General features: G+C 36.4%; 1 protein-coding gene across 1 annotated transcript in view; it reads left to right on the top strand.

Annotated features, from left to right (window-relative positions):
- SI (sucrase-isomaltase) overlaps window positions 1-17,887 on the top strand; it is a 58,786-nt gene that overhangs the window by 30,450 nt on the left and 10,449 nt on the right. Inside the window, exons 22-38 of the mRNA XM_031042688.2 lie at window positions 948-997; window positions 2,280-2,450; window positions 3,342-3,491; window positions 5,397-5,603; window positions 6,445-6,599; window positions 7,845-8,013; window positions 8,812-8,908; window positions 9,020-9,132; window positions 9,233-9,358; window positions 10,431-10,559; window positions 10,677-10,784; window positions 11,063-11,125; window positions 11,365-11,499; window positions 12,295-12,379; window positions 13,355-13,493; window positions 17,265-17,398; window positions 17,819-17,853. Coding sequence (XP_030898548.2) covers window positions 948-997; window positions 2,280-2,450; window positions 3,342-3,491; window positions 5,397-5,603; window positions 6,445-6,599; window positions 7,845-8,013; window positions 8,812-8,908; window positions 9,020-9,132; window positions 9,233-9,358; window positions 10,431-10,559; window positions 10,677-10,784; window positions 11,063-11,125; window positions 11,365-11,499; window positions 12,295-12,379; window positions 13,355-13,493; window positions 17,265-17,398; window positions 17,819-17,853 — 2,066 coding nt within the window. The remainder of the gene's footprint in view (window positions 1-947; window positions 998-2,279; window positions 2,451-3,341; window positions 3,492-5,396; window positions 5,604-6,444; window positions 6,600-7,844; window positions 8,014-8,811; window positions 8,909-9,019; window positions 9,133-9,232; window positions 9,359-10,430; window positions 10,560-10,676; window positions 10,785-11,062; window positions 11,126-11,364; window positions 11,500-12,294; window positions 12,380-13,354; window positions 13,494-17,264; window positions 17,399-17,818; window positions 17,854-17,887) is intronic.

Here is a 17,887-nt window from a genome sequence, read left to right as displayed (position 1 = left end):
GCCCAGGGCTCCAACTCAGCTTCCATGAAAGCAGGCAGATCTTGGCATTCAAAACTCCATTCCCATTTCCTAACCTCACAGCTGCCTTGTTCTCTGCAGTATGCGTTCAACCTGAGGATCTCTCATTTGTTATTTTCATTGTACCAATCATATGACCCAGAAAAGTTCTCAAGCCTCCATTTATTTATTTTTAGTTTTGTGGAAGTTTGAGATGCTTTTGGGAAATACAGCTGTGATTTGTCTGGTTACTGCTGCCATAAATATTGAAGGCCTTGGGTGGCTGCTATAGGTATGGGTGACAGCTCTATGTATTTGTTTGTCGACGCCTAAAATAACAAAACTATTATTGTACTAACTTGTCTTAAGAAAGAAAGCAATAAAACATGAGTTTATTTCCTAATCAAAACTTACAGGTTGCACTCTCTTCAGGGAAACTGTTTACAATTTGTTTGCAATGACAGTATTTTCTGTTATATACATGGTGGAAAAATGCCAGATTGACTCAACATTTGGATTTGTTTTCCCTGGGTGTGCATTATTTCCTCTCTTATGTTTCTGTGGTAGAGATTATTACTATTATTATTGTCATTTTTGCATGAAAAGCACTGTTTAGGTTTTCTTAAAGGATTAGCTTCAAGCCATTCATGTACATTTAAAATAAGGTAAGAAGGTGTAACAGTAAAATAAAATAAAAAGAAAAACCAAACAGTATATTTCAGAAAAGCTGCTTTCAAGGATTTTTTGGGAAATGTGGAAAATTAGACATCCTGTGAGACTGGCCTAAGGAAAAAAGTGAAAGAGACTTTTCTGTTTCTCAAATAAACATTATTCTGACTGCAGTAATGATAATAATTAGTAACCTATTGATCTCTAGTAGTGGCACAGTCCTGGTTTTAATGCTGTTCCTTTCCACACTGCAAGTGTAAACTTCTTTCTTTACCTTTTAGATACAATTGACAGTAAAGCCTACATTTACTATGAGTTCACAGTTTCCAATGTAAGTATTTTATTTTAAAAGATCTTACAATAACTTTCAGTGTTAACAGCAGCACTTTCAAGGACCGTTCTTTTCTCCTTCCTTATTCTCCTGTAAGATTTACTAAGAAGCGAAATATTTGGCAAAATCAAAGAGAAGTCATGTTCAAAACACTGTCATTTTAACTGGGATTAAAATCTGCTGGTTTTAATTTTCCTAGTTAACAAAAGAATATGCAGAAATTCTGTTTAATAAAAATAAACTCAGCAATAATATTTATTGAATGAGAGGAATACAAAACATCAGTGGTAGTTAAAACAGAGGGAAGAATGTGGTTAATTTGATCTTTGCGTTTCTCAAAATACAGAAAATAATCTTTGAATATGGTAAAAATATAGCTGAATGCTTTCAAAGAATGAGGGAGAAGTATGCCTTGTCTGTACACACAGAATCCACTTCAAAGCTGTGTTTTAGGGTTTTGGTGTTTTTTTAAACTGGAATGTCCTTGGCAGGGTTAATTTATGGCAGAGTGAAGTCCAACTAGTGTTTCTATTTAATATTGACCCTAGATACCGTATGACAAGGACTCCACGTGATACGGTAGCATATATTTAGCATAATAATAGCAATAATTTCTGCTAAGTTATTCTTTCCTTTGCCATGGTGGAACACCAGGGCAGCAACTGAGAAAGAATGCATGAGAACATGGGAGTGAAGCACATGCATTAGTGGGAGTTTTTAATCATGCAATCATTAGTAGATAGGAAACCTCAGTTACTGTTGGAGTTTGAGACTCTTATAACAAAATCATTAGTTGGCTGTAATGATGTTGAATTAAAAATTAACATAAACTTTCACATGGAGAGTAATAAGGAAGTTACACACTGGCACATGTGCCAGCCACAGTACAATTGTTTGGACTTTTAACATAATAAGGAATGGAATTGACTTAGAACTGGTATTTTTATATCAGGAAAACTGAATATGAACCTTCACTTGTTAGAACCCCACAAGATCACAGTAGAGTAGAGGTTAGTTGCCTGTAACAGACACCTGCCAGCCTTTTCTTATTTCTGAAACAAGCCAAAAAAGGAACCTGGAATACAACTATGAAGCATATTGTATGCATGGTGAGAAGCATTATTGTGAGAATAAGCAGGGTAATAATAATTAATATGTTAGGGAAAAACTGCTGGCTTACTTAGTGCTGCACCATAAGATTTTGAAAAAAAAATGTTAAATCAGGAGTATTTTGACAAGGTTTTTTTTTGATAAAAATGTGCTCACTATTTTTTTTTTTCAGAACATTCTATCTATGACTGCTATAAACAACAATTATGCTGATCCAAACAACTTGAAGTTTGAAGAAATCAAGATATTGGGAGCCCTTCAGGAAATAACAGAAGTTACTGTATCTCAGAACAATGTTGTGGAATATTCTCCACATAGTATCACCTATTATCCTTCAGAAAAGGTAACACAAGAATGGGAAAACAGATAGCAAACATCTATGAAATTGCATCACTTTATTTTACATATTACAAAGGTCAGCACTCAGTCGTCATGTCATTTCAATGAAATATGACATCTCTTTTGTTACAGAAAAAAGTACAATTGCGTTCAACTCAGCTGCACAGAACGTGCTTCTACATTTTTATCTCAGACCTTCGGTGCAACAGCATGTTTTGTTATGCAGTTATTCATACAGCAACATTTAACATTTAACATCTATAAGGGGGAATAACTTTTATGATTTCATGTTATGTTGAAAGATGGTTACGAATACTTATGTTTTAAATGAATATTTGTGCATTGATTTTTAAAACAAAATCACATTGTTTAAACCTTCTTTATCACTTCATGCAGAATTTTTCAGGTGAATCCAGAAAAGAGCAACACAGTGTATTCATGTGCAAAGCAAGTGCACTGTTGCTAGTGGGAAGCTTTCATACAAGTGCTTTCCCATGCTAAGGATAGCTCCGGTATTGCTTTGAATTGCATTGTACACCCACCTTAACTATTGCAAGCACCTGAATTACCCATTATCTCAGTTGCTGAAACAAAATAAAACTTTTTTTTCTTACCTCTTGCATTCATATTTCTAAAAATGAAGGAGCTGTGCCCTTATATTTATTCCTGCTTTATTCCAAGGAAGCTGTGGGATTGGCTTTTTTTTTATTCTTAATTTTTTAGATTTTATCTGCAAGCAATTCAGTTATATGTGTTTGTATAAGTGAGACTACATTAAATGTTACAGGACAAGTTGTTTTGTGAATTGACATGTAACAAAATGTGCTCTCTGCTGACTGAAGGCAAATGGCTGTGATGTGGGATTTATTAACTGTTTATTGTTTAATATTTACAGGTTGCTCATGTAACAGGACTTCAGCTTGAACTAGGAAAATCTTACACAGTAAAATGGACTCAACAAATGAGTGTCAATGAAAGATTTGACTGTTATCCCAGTCCCAATCCAACACAAGGAAGATGTGAACAACTTGGCTGTGTTTGGGATGTAAGCAAAAATAATTTCTCTAAATTTATGAGACAGAAACATTTCCAGGATCATGGCTTTCTCTTTATAGTTGTTACAGTGGAAAGCAAAAATTGACCATCAGATTTGTCAGATTTAAGTAAAATGGGAGCACAGACATCAGTTGTACTAGCAGACGTTATTAACTTCACTAAAGCTAAGGTAGAATCATAGAATCACAGAATCATAGAATCCCAGAATCATAGAATAGTTAGGGCTGGAAAGGACCTTAAGATCATCAAGTTCCAATCCCCCTGCCATGGGCAGGGACACCTCACACTAAACCATGTCAACCAAGGCTTCATCCAACCTGCCTTGAACACTGCCAGGGATGGAGCATTCACAACCTCCTTGGGCAATTCATTCCAGTACCTTACTACCCTAATAGTAAAGGATTTCTTCCTTATATCCAGTCTAAACTTCCCCTGTTTAAGTTTTAAACCATTATCCCTTGTGCTGTCACTATAAGGTAGTTGCCAATCGTGTAAGTTCTTCTGAAGTCTTTCAGAAACCAAGCTAAAATATGTCTTTTTTTGAAAGACAGAAAAAAGTTATATTAGAGTTATGAAAAAATAGAGTAACATTCTCAGTTACCTCTTCCATTTCACTGGCTCTGTGGCCTGCAAGGTGTATCGCCGTTGTTGCATGTTCATAGTCACTCAAGCATATTTTAAGTCAAACCAATTCCTCTGGATCTCAGTTTGGGAGAAAATCCTTAAATCCACCAAAAATTTTGACTCTTATGTGAACTTAATTGCATATACCCATGTTGAGGAACTATTTTTAAATCATAATCTCTGACATGCAGTTCTTTAACACATAGCTTCATTCATTAATATCCCATGGGATATTAATGGGATCTTATATGGGAGCTCTGTGCCCTGGTAAGGTTAAACTTTAGAGGGTCCCTCCAACTAAATTACTCCATGATCCTCTAAGTCTAAATTTTACAGCCTGGACATACATTCTAACCATGAAGACCAAATTTTTCTGCTAACTGCTCTTGAGCCAGCAACAGTTAAGTGGCTGTTGGACTGTCCTGGTTTTGTTGCACTATTAGGAATATTTTTTTAAATTTTGGACATTTGGAAATGATTGTTCTTGTGAAATCAAACTCTGGTCCTTATATGAACTGAGTATGTTTTAAATGTTGACTCAGGTTGAAAGGTGCTTTGATTTTGGTGAAAGCATATGAATAAATATTCATTAACAAAATGTGCAAATCTGACATAGTTTCATGTGAACAATTACGCAGGATTGATGTCAAATATCCAGAAGTGGAAGGCTAATGCATTAACATTCATGAGCTCATCTGATATCAGAATATATAGTTTGAGTGTTTATGTTCAACTGTAGCTGGAAACTGAAAGTAATTTTGATTTTGCTGTCAGGAGATCTTTGATAAATAGGATGTAAATCTCAGTGGATATTTTAAGGGTAATTTGTGTGAATAAACCCAATGGGAAGGTTTCATCTGAATATCCAATGGGTTTTGGGCACATCCCCTTGAAGGCAACCAGTGACCAGAGAGCAGTGGGATTAAAAGGGAGGAAGCTTTAGGAATTGTAAGAGGCCAAAACTAAGCTATGTTGTGGGATTGAACTGAAGATCACAGATACAGGGAAGTTAAATTCACCTTCATACTGCAGGCATTCAGTTTCCTGACTGAGCTATTTGTGCATCCTTCACTGGATTGTTTGTTTATAATCCGGTTTACTGTAGAGATAAATGGGCTCTGTTCACTAGTTGAATAAGTTTTTTCCACAAATTCTACATTTGATAGATATCTGATAAAAATAGGAACTTTGGATTCCATGCTAATAGGTAACAAAAAATGCAGCAGTCCAGTGTAGCTCACTAACCTGTAACTTATTTCTTTTACATCAGGACACATCAGGTCCGGATATTCCATCCTGCTATTACAGCTCTGACAATGCTTATTCTGTAGACCAAGTAGAATACACCTCAACAGGTTTGGCAGCCAACCTCATCTTAAACAGTGCCAACACCAAAGCTAACGAGGAATACACTACCCCAGTTAGTACACTGCGCTTGGAAGTGAAATATCATCTTAACCACATGCTGCAATTTAAGGTAATATCATTCCAGAGTTTCTACAAGTATGTAATGTTCCGTTGTTAAAAACAGCCTTATTTATAGAAATTATAAGGTCTTTTTCTAGTCAGTTTTATATTACACAGATTGCAGCAGCCTTGCCTAAATATGTTTCTCCTTCTAATCAACTGTCACTGCTCTTAGCTTGCATATTTTTGTCCTAGAATTGTACTCAGTTTTACAACGAAATGATATGAATCAAAGGTATAATGTCAATGTATATCTAAAATGTCAACCACAAACTCTGGAAATGAAGGCCTTTTATTAATATACAGGTAAATTAGCATTATCATTGAGCATTATCATTACCACAGTTGATTTTTAAGTTAATCATTTTACTTCTATTCTAAAATGTATGATACACTATTGTTCAGACTATCGTTTATTACATTATCATTACATTAGTGAGTGTAATAACACTGAAATAATTGTGAAGCCTTAAAGCAGTCAGGCATAAAAAACTTAACTCCCATCAGCTTTCAGAATACAACAAACCTTAAAAAGAATCTCTCAAAGTTGCCTAAAGATGAATCAGAAAGATGTTCACTCGACATACATATATATATTTTAAATACAGGTGTATATTTTAAATTAATATAAATAATTGGACAATCCATTCTTGATCCAAAATAGATCCTTTAGGTGTGTTTTTTTTTTTTTCCAAACAAACTACTGTGAATGAATTGGTTAAAGAATACATACTGAAAGAACACACTCATCTCAGCATTTTCAACAATTTTCGATCAGATCAGATTTCTATTACTATAGATAAGATTTCAAACAACTCATTCATTGAAAAGAATTGACTTTTACTTTGTAGATCTATGATTATCAAAATGCACGATATGAGGTTCCAGTACCACTAAATCTCCCAAGCTCCCCAACAAGCACAGATGAAGAACGACTCTATGAAGTATCAGTTCAGAAAAAACCTTTTGGTATACAAGTTCGTCGCAGAAGCACAGGAAGAATCATGTAAGCCACAGTAATTTTATTTTATTTCAGTTGGTTTAGTTAGCTCTTTTCAAGCCAAACAATTTCCTTGTGCACTGTGTTGTAAACACCTTAAGACTCACTCTTGTACCCTTCCCATGAAATGGTTCTGTCTGCCAAATGCCAGATGCTGCTCCAGTGGAGGTTGTTTCACCATTGCATTGTATGAGAACACTGACTTTGGAGAGTTTGGAGAAAGTGCCCTAAGCAATATCCTATTTTTTTCTCATAATTATCTAAGTTTTCTCCCTGGTCACTTCTTAGTCTGACACTTGCTAAAAATCCTTTACAACATGTTGAAGTATGGAACACAGACAACTCCAAAGTCCATTTCTTGTGCTGTTCCCAGTTTTCTGAGAGGCATGACAATTTTCCACACTTCCTATATTTTTCCTCAGGTGACCACACCACTGATCATTAAGGACTGATCATTTGGTTTGGTTTTGAGGAATGTTTACCAAAAAAAACATAGAAGTAGTGTCTTAACTAACTTGCAGATGGATTTTGGTAATACAACAGCTAATAAGTCTGATAGGAGCTTCATTTTTTTCCTTGCTTAAGATTAATTTGGAGTTAGAAAACAGAACAATGATGTTAGCAGTTGTATGTGTTATGGCTTTTGTAAAAAAAAATAAAAATCTTACGTAATTTTTTTAAAGTACCCAAAACTTCATTGCCAGCTGAGTTCCTTTTTGCCAACAGAAGTAATCGTTCAAACTACAAATCAGTGTCTTGGAATGATGTAATTCTTTGGTAGTGCACCATCAGGGTGCAGTTTCTCTTCTGACCCTAAACATGCTGATTTACAACAAATACAGTTTCAGTGTAATCTGCACAAAAAGTCTGGTTAACTGTAAAAAGCACATTATTTACTATATGCCATTTGCCACCAAGGATCAGTCTGGGAGGAAAATAGGATTATACTCTCCTGAAACATATTTTTTCACTAAATTGCTAAAATATGATGCAACTCGGTGTGCATGATGCCTGTGGATAATATATATGTCTGTGAGAGACACAGAGGACTTTGTGTCTCTAAACTGCGTATCAAATTCTCAGACATCCCCATTTCATATGCTTGAAGTTTTCTCCATAGTCATAACAGATTTATTCCACCTTTACTGAAGAGATTTTTTCAGATAAAAAATGTAGCCCCAAAAAAGTATCAGCTAAACACAGCCCTGAAAATACTGTATTCTTACTTTTATTTTCTTCTTTCCATTTTAGCTGGGATTCACAGCTGCCTACCTTCACATTCAGTGACATGTTCATTCAGATTTCTACTCGTTTACCATCCCAATATATATATGGACTTGGAGAAAATGAGCACACAACGTTTCGACGTAACATGAACTGGAACTCCTGGGGAATGTTCACAAGGGATCAGCCTCCTACTGTAAGTGGAAGCAAATGTGGCTTTTGGACCAACAATCCTAATGTGTGGAAGTATCCAGCAGCACTTTAAAGTCCAGTGGATGCCTGCTGGTACTGGACACACACACATTTGTTTTGATAGTATTTATCATGGTTTATAATTTGGATGGTGTCTCAATTGCAATGGTCTTCTCTAAACATATTCTTTGTGACCAGCAAGACCAGTGTGTGGAGTCAGATGTCAGAAGACAACAAATGGCTTAGAAATAATAGCACATTCCTCCTTTTTTATTCTTCTCGGCTAATTATTCTGAAAGGTACACATGAGTCAGGAGAACTCCTACTACTTCTTGATTAATTTAGTATTTACAGAGGTAAATCATACATCTTGTGTCTATGTGTATACCTGTGTTATTTCCTGTGAGGTATCATAACGTTTGCAGTTTTGAAGGAATGACTGATGAAATAGCTGAATTTCCAGTTCAGATTTTAATATATTTTTGAGTAAATGAAAGTGAACAGAATGCCACCAGCATCTTCTCCTGGGGAAGCACTTTCTCATTAGCAAGTGTTAAAGGCAGTAATATCTTTGCTTTTCTTTCTGCCTGGTCAGTCTGAAGAAAACTGACTCAAATTGTGAAGTTGAAAGTGATGTTCTGTAGGTATGCTTTGTAGGTGTGTAGGGTTTAAGCATATAATTCTGGAGTTTACTTGTATGTTTGGCAGTCATTCCTCATCTTTTATTAAACTTACTAATAAATTTAAGTTACTTAATGCTTGTGATATTTCCCTACTAATATGTATTTTATGTCATTTGCAGTATGAGTTGAATTCCTATGGTCATCATCCATTTTACATGGCTCTTGAAGAAGATAGCAATGCCCATGGAGTTTTATTGCTTAACAGCAATGCAATGGGTAAGAAAACCATAGATTTATTTTCTCAGTGTGTCTTATTTTTATGATCACTGTTTTGCAACAGTGGCAAGTCCAGGCAGCCTTTTCTCATTTCACTTTCTCCATTTCCAGATGTGACATTACAGCCAACACCTGCCCTGACGTACCGCACTACAGGAGGAATCCTTGACTTCTACATGGTTTTGGGCCCAACTCCAGAACTTGTTGTACAGGAGTACACTGCAGTAGGATTCTTACTCTGTTACAAACTAGTTTTTGTTTAATTGGTTGGTTTGGTTTGTTCTACTCATCTCACGTATTCACCACAAATTTTCTTTTTTTTAGCTGATTGGACGACCAGTCATGCCACCCTACTGGTCTTTGGGATTCCAGTTGTGCCGCTATGGATACGTGAATGACTCAGAAGTTGCCCAGCTGGTGGAGGAGACAAAGGCAGCTAGGATTCCCTATGTAAGCTGGTAGTATATGAATTCATACCAGAATTTTTGGCTTCCTAGTATTAATAAAGACCATTTAAAAACACAAAATCAAAGCCCCCACCATTGTAGAGTAGAGCAGACTATTTTTATGCCAGAGCTGAACACAGAATCACAGAATAGTTTGGGTTGGAAGGGAGTTTCAATGGTCATTCATCCAGTCAAACTCCTGGCAATGGTCAGAGACATCTTCATCTAGATCAGGTTTTCCAGAACCACATGCAGCCTGGCCTTGAATGTCTCCAGGGATGGCACATCTACCATCTCTCTGGGCAACCTGTGCCAGTATTTTACCACCCTCACTGTAAAGAATTTTTTTCTCACATCCAGCTTAAACATCCCTTTTTTAGTTTAAAATTCTCACCCTCATAAATCTCTGTAAACTCTAAGCCATGTTAAATGTAGACCATAGGCTGTTGTAATTTGTTTGTCATTTGTACCAAAGCAGCACCCAGATGCCTTAGTCAGTCATGGGTTTTAGCCATGCTGGTTATGAAACAGCAGTGGTCAAAAAGTGAAACAAGCAAAAAAAGAAATGAATCAGCATCATTTCAGTGGTATGGTTCTATGATTCTATGGTATATTGCTCTGTGTCTTGTCAGCTATGATTTGGCACAGGTTGTTGCTGGGAAAGTTGGAATAGCACCTATACCTATCAAAATTATACTGTAAACTGAATATGACTCTTCATTTTAAATGTAATAAAATCATGCTTTTGATACAGAGCAACTGTTTCAACCGTTTCCTTACAGCTATGGTAGCATATGTCCAGTTTCTGTGTACATAACTGTATGTACAAATCTAGGATGTTTTTCTCTGTCATGTGTTGATTTCTGCCCTTAGACTAGAGGCAGTAGCGAAGGGTTTATTTTGTACTGGACTTGCTGACAGTCCAGTACAAAATTCATTTAATAGCTTTAGTTTAAAGTTACAGCTGCTTCCAGTTTTACAGGTCAGAAGTTTTCACAGATTTTCAATAAATTTCTATTTGGCAAAATAGAATAAATAAATATTTATTTATTTATTTATTTATTTATTACCTGCAGGATGTCCAATATGTAGATATTGACTATATGGAAAGGCAACTGGACTTCACCATTGGCGCACGCTTTGCTGGATTACCAGCTCTGGTTAACAAAATAAAAGAAGAAGGAATGAGATTTATCATTATCCTGGTCAGTTTTGAATGCTACTTCTACCTTTCAATATATCATTACAAAATGAAGAATATATTCAACAGCATTTCTAAAATTGTTTTTTGAGCATACAAGTAAAAGTGTTTTTAATTATAGGATCCAGCCATCTCTGGAAATGAAACCAATTATCCTGCCTTCTCAAGAGGTGTGCAGGATGATGTCTTCATAAAATGGCCCAATACCAATGACATTATATACTCCAAGGTACTGTTCTTAAAAAACAGTGATGGTAGAGGCATGCTGTATCCAAGTAAACACCATGTCGGCCTAGGCTTCAGTGCTGTCCTTAGTGGGAAAGTCTGTTAGTAGCATGGTCTTGCCTGGATGTAAATGACACACGTAACAAATAATACAAATTGAATTGTCTTCAGTGTGTGTTGTCATTCACATAGATATCAGGGAAGAATGCTTATATTTGTCTGTTGCTGATGCTCATTCAGTGTGGTTTGATTATTTTATAATAATGTCCCTTGTCATATTAGGTCTGGCCATTTCTTCCTGATGTGAAAGTCAATGAGTCACTGCCTGAGGAAACCCAAATACAGGTAAATATTGCTATGGTTTGCTTACTGACTCAAATATAGACAGAGCAGCACATGAATTAAGGAAAATAACAGCAAACTAGTTGATGAATCTGATGAGAAGAATAAGGCGCTAAAACTGGCTACACTTCCTAACAGAGACAAAAATGTTAGTGAAGAAGTAACTTGTTTTTTTAAACAAATTCCAACATTGTAACACGGCGCTTTCAAAGATGTATCTGTTTTTACTACTATTTTTACAGCTCTATGGAGCACATGTTGCTTTCCCAGACTTCTTGCGCAATTCCACAGCAGAGTGGTGGAAGAGAGAAATCCTAGAATTCTACAACAATCCCACCGATCCCTCAAGAAGCATCAAGTTTGATGGCTTGTGGATTGTAAGTGTAGAAATGCATTCAATTTCTGGGTATTTTTTTTTCTCTGACAGACAGTAGCAGAGAAATTACACGGTATATGTACTACTGATGAAGCTCAGAGGGTATCTAGTGTTGAATTGCCATTAGGTAAAATAAAATAAAAAAAAAAAATAAAATAGGCTGGAGGGAAAGCAGTCAGAGCACCAGGCAGAACCTGATCCCTCAACCAAAGGCATCAGTTTGGCTCTAGGTTGTACTCTTGCACTGCCTTGGTATGTTGTGACTTTCTTCCTCCACTGTGTCACTCTTTGCACAGAGGAAGCAGCCCAGACTCACAGTTCTTCGCTTGAAACACTTTGTGGCTCCTTATTCCTGCACCATGCCAGGGACTGTAGTGATAGGACAAGTGGTAATGGGTTTAAACTTAAACAGGGGAAGATCAGATTAGATATAAGGAAGAAGTTCTTTACTGTGAGGATGCTGAGTCACTGGAACAGGTTGCCCAAAGAAATGGTGAATGCTCCATCCCTGGCAGTGTTCAAGGCCAGGTTAGACAGAACCTCAGGTGATATGGTCTAGTGTGAGGCATCCCAGCCCATGGCAGAGGGATTGAAACTAGATGGTCTTAAGGTCCTTTCCAACCCTAATTATTCTATGATTCTAAGATCCTGTGATTTTGTCAAGAAAACATGAAATGGCAAACTGAAACTACAGCTGCAAGGGCTTCTTCTATAATGCTGTTTGTTTGTAATATGAAATTTAGTGTGTTTTGTAGGTTTGAAGCAAATACAATCAAGTTTTGCTCTATGTTTTTAGGACATGAATGAACCAGCAGCTTTTGTGAATGGTGCCATTGGCAGCTGTAGAAATGACCTCTTAAATATGCCACCATATGTGCCTCGTAAGTCTGATTATTTCTTAAAAGTTTTCGGTCATTATAGTTATAATGTAATTTCTGATATGGTGTATGTGGCATAAATACATAAAGTTAGGTATATAAGACCACAACTCCTAACTGAAAGTGGCCCTTAAGTTCTGAGAGTATGGGTATATTTTAACTCCATCTATTTCAGTGGGAGCTGTAACTGCATGGCATTTTTAAAAATAATGTTATTCTTAGTTAGTTGCCTTCATATGGATCTTGATACCTATTTTAGATCTACGTGGTTTGCTTCAGGAATCGTGAAGAATGTAGTTCTCTGTTTTGCAAGTTTCTCAGGTTAATAACACAATGAATTAAAATTTAGAAAATATCCCTATGCCTCTTCTCATTACCATTCAGCTAGAATAGATAATATATATATATATAAATAAAATACAGCTAGAATAGATAATTGCCATTATCTATACAAATACTTGAAATACTTAGCATTCTTATCTTGGTTTTCATATAAACACTTGTGTACAGTACCAATTAGCAATTATTTATTAATGTTTTATTAACATACTCCTGTTGCTTACTCTTGTTTTCAGTTATGAATAGTTTCTAAGAAATTGTAAGGAAGTTACTATTCAGACACACACCATACTCCCTGCCACACCCATTTTCTCTCTATATATGGATGATTTGATGATACTTACAAAGACTTGCAATGTCTTCTGAATTTGAATATACTTTGTAATCTTTGAGCCTCTTCAGTAAGAACATCTGTAACTGAGCTATTAGCACTTAGAGAATCAGATGCCTAAATAGGAATGTTAGAAATATTCTGTTTTGGAAATGGTATTTTTATAGTTATAGATAAATAAATGACAGTGTAGATGCCTAAAAGAGACTGAATGGCTATGAAATTATGAAAATTAAGGAAAAGTAACTCTAATAATTTGTAAACATTTGAATGTTCATTATTAAGTGGTTTTGTTCTGCTTCCACTAGATTTGGGATATCGGTCAGAGGGACTAATTGTTAAAACTCTATGCATGGAAGGTCAACAATATCTTCCAGATGGTACCCCAGTTAGACACTATGATGTCCACTCCCTTTATGGATGGTCACAAACAAAACCTACCCTAGAGTAAGTGAAGTTTGCATACTTTCTTCTTGTCTCCAAAATGGGTTACACATTCTCCGAAGCATACTTTCATAATCTTATTTAACATGCCTGAGAAATCTTTTTTTTTCATTCCATTATCTTTGATTCTTCAGTTCAGCTGGAAGTGGACTTTGATGTTTCAAAGTTTAAGCAGCAGTTCTATATCTCTGGCAGTTGGGATTATTTCGGTCCACCTACTGCCAAGTTAGCACAGTGATTTTGCCTGTGGTGCAGACAGGGTAATATGAACCTGAGCTGCTAGAAGGGATGTGCAGAAGGGGAAGTGGGTCTGCACAGTTCTAAGCTGAAGCTGTGCTTCTGTTATTTCACTACAACAAATACTTTCTGCAGCTGGAGCCAGCTAGAAGAAAAAACCCACACCTGCTCAAGCATGTTTACACCTGCAGCTGCATCACTGACTGTCTCAGGACAAGCAGTCAGAGTCTTTGGTTTGAGTCTAGCAGCTTTAAAATCACTGACCCTGAGCAGATACAGTTTTCAAGGTACATTTTAAAGACAGTTTACCCAAGTCTGGTACTAAAGAAACTTACTGCTCTCCCAGTGGGGGAGCAGTTCTTGGTATACCTGTTCCAAGGTCTTCATCCATATAAACATTCTGCTGTACAAGCTTAATTACTGACATGGATTATGAAATAAGATGGCTACAGTACTGTTTCTCATATAGTTTAATTTGTATGTAATTACTTGCCATCGAGTGTTTCCTTGTCCCAACACATTCAAACACAATGTGTTGCCTTTTCAGCAGAGGTTTCTCTTATGAGGCAGCCACCAAGACCAAGTCAGGGTAATGCTCTTCACTGTAAAAGAGAGCAGTCAATCCAAAGACTCTGGTCTGGTATTCATTCACAAGGCAGAATGGAGAACAGGTCTGAACATCTTGATCAGTTCTTCGGAACAGTAATTACTCCAGGATAGTCTCACACCATTATCAGAATTAAAATATAAAATAATTCCTGTTTAGGTTTGGCTGGCATGACCTGGTTTACTCCTAGCACTGCCACTGTTTTCAACTTACACTGTACATCCAGTGAGGGAAAATGAATATAACTTTTTAAGAATGTTAATTTCAGAAGAGCTTGATGATGATCTCTTTTTTTTTTTTTTAAAAAAAAAAAGAGCAGTAGTGAAAGGGGAAAACAGTGTATTTTAAATTGCAAACTGTATGCATAAAGCTTGACTTTAAAGAATTTATTTTGTCATTTCCAAAGCAAATCTCATTATCTGTTCCTTTCTGAATAGTACCCCAGCCTGCTATGGATAACATCTGATCTAGTGATAATATATCTGCCGTTTCATCTCCAATTCAATTAATAAATAAGCAAGGAACAGTGTTTCTGTAGAAGGCTTAACAACTTTATAGACCTTGCTACCTTTAATATTAACAAAAAGAAATAAAATATTAAGGTTGCTGGAATTTTTGACTGAGTGGATGTTATACTTGGCAGCATGATATTGCTGCCCTGCCAGTCAAGGCAGAAGTGAAACTGCTGACAGGACAAGAAGGAATATCTGATACTTCTGCTGTCAGCCAAATCACATGCAGTTTGGGCATTGTAAGTAAACAATAATTTGACAGTAACAGGAGTATTACCAGCATTTCTCTGTATTAAGTGTGAACACAAATGTAGTGAAATATGTCCTTCTGTTTTGAAAAGTACCATAAGAGAAACTATTATAACTTACACACCTTTTACAGGTATTCTCACACTTGAAATTTATAGAAAATCTTATTTGCAAAAAATATATATATCAGTTTCCATTTTATTCTTTGGTAGTAACTGTAGGAGTACTTGTGCAACAGAACACATGTAATTGCTTTTCATGGATACAGCTTTGGCTCACCCCTGGAGCACAGAGTTAGCACCTTAGTCAGCAAAACTCTCAGGCCATACTCATTCTTGAGCAGTTCTATGTATCATATACAGTTCCTTTACATTTGAAATTTTATCTGCAATTTCCAGAGCATTGTTGAAGTATGGTGGACTAAGCAGAGGCTGAAAATGTTGAATAGCATGTTACAAAGAAATGAAAAGATACTAGGAAGCTTAGTTTGTCTTGGAAGAAATAATTACAGCACATTAGTCTAGTTCAATTACTATGATAATTAAAGTGACTTGTGTATTTCTGCTGTAACTATAATGTCACTAAAGCTGCAAATCCAGTAGAAAAATAAATAAATAGTGCATTATTGAAGCAGCTGTTTAGACAATTATTGCAGAGCTAGCATTGGAAAGCAGTGTGATTTAATCAGTGGAGCTTTCTGACTAGTATTGTGGTTTAGTACTTTGCTGTAATGATTCACATTGGGTGCATGGCTGCAAAGGTGTTGTTCTAAGAAAGTGGAGCAGTAATGCATCCATGCTGGTCATACAGCATAGACCAACAGCATATGCTACAGAGAAAGGTGCCCATATCCTCAGTGGAGGAACCAGGAACCATAAATTCCCCTGAACTCAGCAATTTTGGGTTTTTTTTCCCCCATAAGCTTACTTGGTTGCCTCTGCAGGTACTCTGTGGCAATGACAAAGGTTTTATTTAAGGAAATTAAATATTTTTTTTTAATATTTGAGGAATGAGGTTACTTGTTTAATTGGCTCTCCATCCATCTCATTAACACCCACACCTCCCAGACCTCACAGGCTCTTCTGAGTCATTAGCATGTCACAGTCTCCTCTCCCTGTAGCAATGATCCTTAGAAAGGCCATAGCAGTTTGGTGCCAGAACATCAGGAACACATGACAACACTTTCCTGGTGCTAGCTATTTTTTATATCCCAAACCAAAGTGCCTACATGTTTCCCACCCTGTAGAGATTTGCCTCTAATTTGGGAAATAAGTCCCACTATCCACAAAAGTTAATTAACCTCTGGTTGAAATCCCTTCTATTTATAAGGAAGACAAATATGATCAGACCAAGAGATCAGCTAATGCTAAGGTAGTCACACACATTGGTGTCACTCCTTTACTCTAACACCTGTTACTTGCCACTAGAAGAAAACAGCTGGTTTTGTATGTTGCTTCCAGACAAATCCATGTTGGTCATTCCATATTGATATCATATCATCTTGGTATTTATGAAGTTATTGCAGATCCATTACTTGTTCTAATATCTTTTTGGCAACTGGAGTTATACTGGCAGGTCCAATAGCTCTGGCACTTCTATTTTGCCTCTTCTGAAATTTTTGATATGATTTTTGTTGAATTATTTTTAACTGCTGCTGCAATTTTTCAGGTATGCTAAGAAAGGAATGAGGTGCCCTGAAACACACCATGGAAACCTTAGATGGAGACCTTAGAAAAAATGCAAGTTGGGCTACACCCACAAGTTGTGGATGTTTCACCCCTGGAAGCATTCAAAGCCATTTTGGACAGGGCTTTGAGCAACCTGGTCTGGTGAAGGGTGTTCCTGCCCATGGAAAGGGGTTGAAACTAGATTATCTTTTCCATTCTAACCCAAAACATTCAATAATTCTATGATTTTAACATGTTCTTGCCTGTCTGTTCTTTTTCCAGTCACAGGCTGGCTGACACTGCTGAGCTACTGTCGATGTGTGAATCACAGTAAATCACCATAAAAAACACATCTGCATTGGATGTATGCATATTCACGCATACAGCAATGCCCTCCTTTGTGATGAAAATATAAGCCCTTTAATTTCAGACAATCTGGTATAATAAATTCCCATGTAATATTTCTCATGTAATATGTTTTTTGCTCTATTTTCAATGTCAGAGCTTTGCAGAATGCCACCAAGGAGCGTGGGATCGTTATTTCCCGTTCCACATATCCCAGCAGTGGAAGATGGACAGGACACTGGTTAGGTGATAACACTGCAGCTTGGGATCAGCTAAGCACATCTGTTATTGGTATGAGAAAGAAAAATATCTGTATTCAATTTACTGCATGCAATTACTTCTACTTCAGCTGCTTGCTTTTATTATTCATGTGGTTTTATCTCATGTAAGCAATTTAATTGAGGAACCATAGTAAATGATCAGTTCTTTTTTTAACTTTAGTTCTGCACCAGGTGCTAGGAACTCTTTTATTCCCTTGGGACCAACCACCTTTGTGCCCTGTGTCCTGCCCTCATTCCTTTCTTTGCTCCTGACCACTCAGCTCCCATCTCTCTGTAGAAGAAAAACATGGCACACTGGGATTAATGCTTGGGTTTTTTATTCTCATTCAGTATTACAATAAGTATGATCTATGTAAGCATTAGCATACCAAAGGGGGACAAAAAACCCACAAAACAACAGCCAGTAATATTGAGTTATTTTTCCTTTCAGGTATGATGGATTTCAGTCTCTTTGGAATATCTTATGTAAGCTAATGAGTTTTTACCTTACATTTAATTA

The sequence above is a fragment of the Melopsittacus undulatus genome, chromosome 6, assembly GCF_012275295.1.
Source record: "Melopsittacus undulatus isolate bMelUnd1 chromosome 6, bMelUnd1.mat.Z, whole genome shotgun sequence".
NCBI classification, from domain to species: Eukaryota; Metazoa; Chordata; class Aves; order Psittaciformes; family Psittaculidae; genus Melopsittacus; species Melopsittacus undulatus.
Note: the sequence above shows the minus strand (reverse complement) of the source record. Positions and strands in the feature narration are given on the sequence as shown.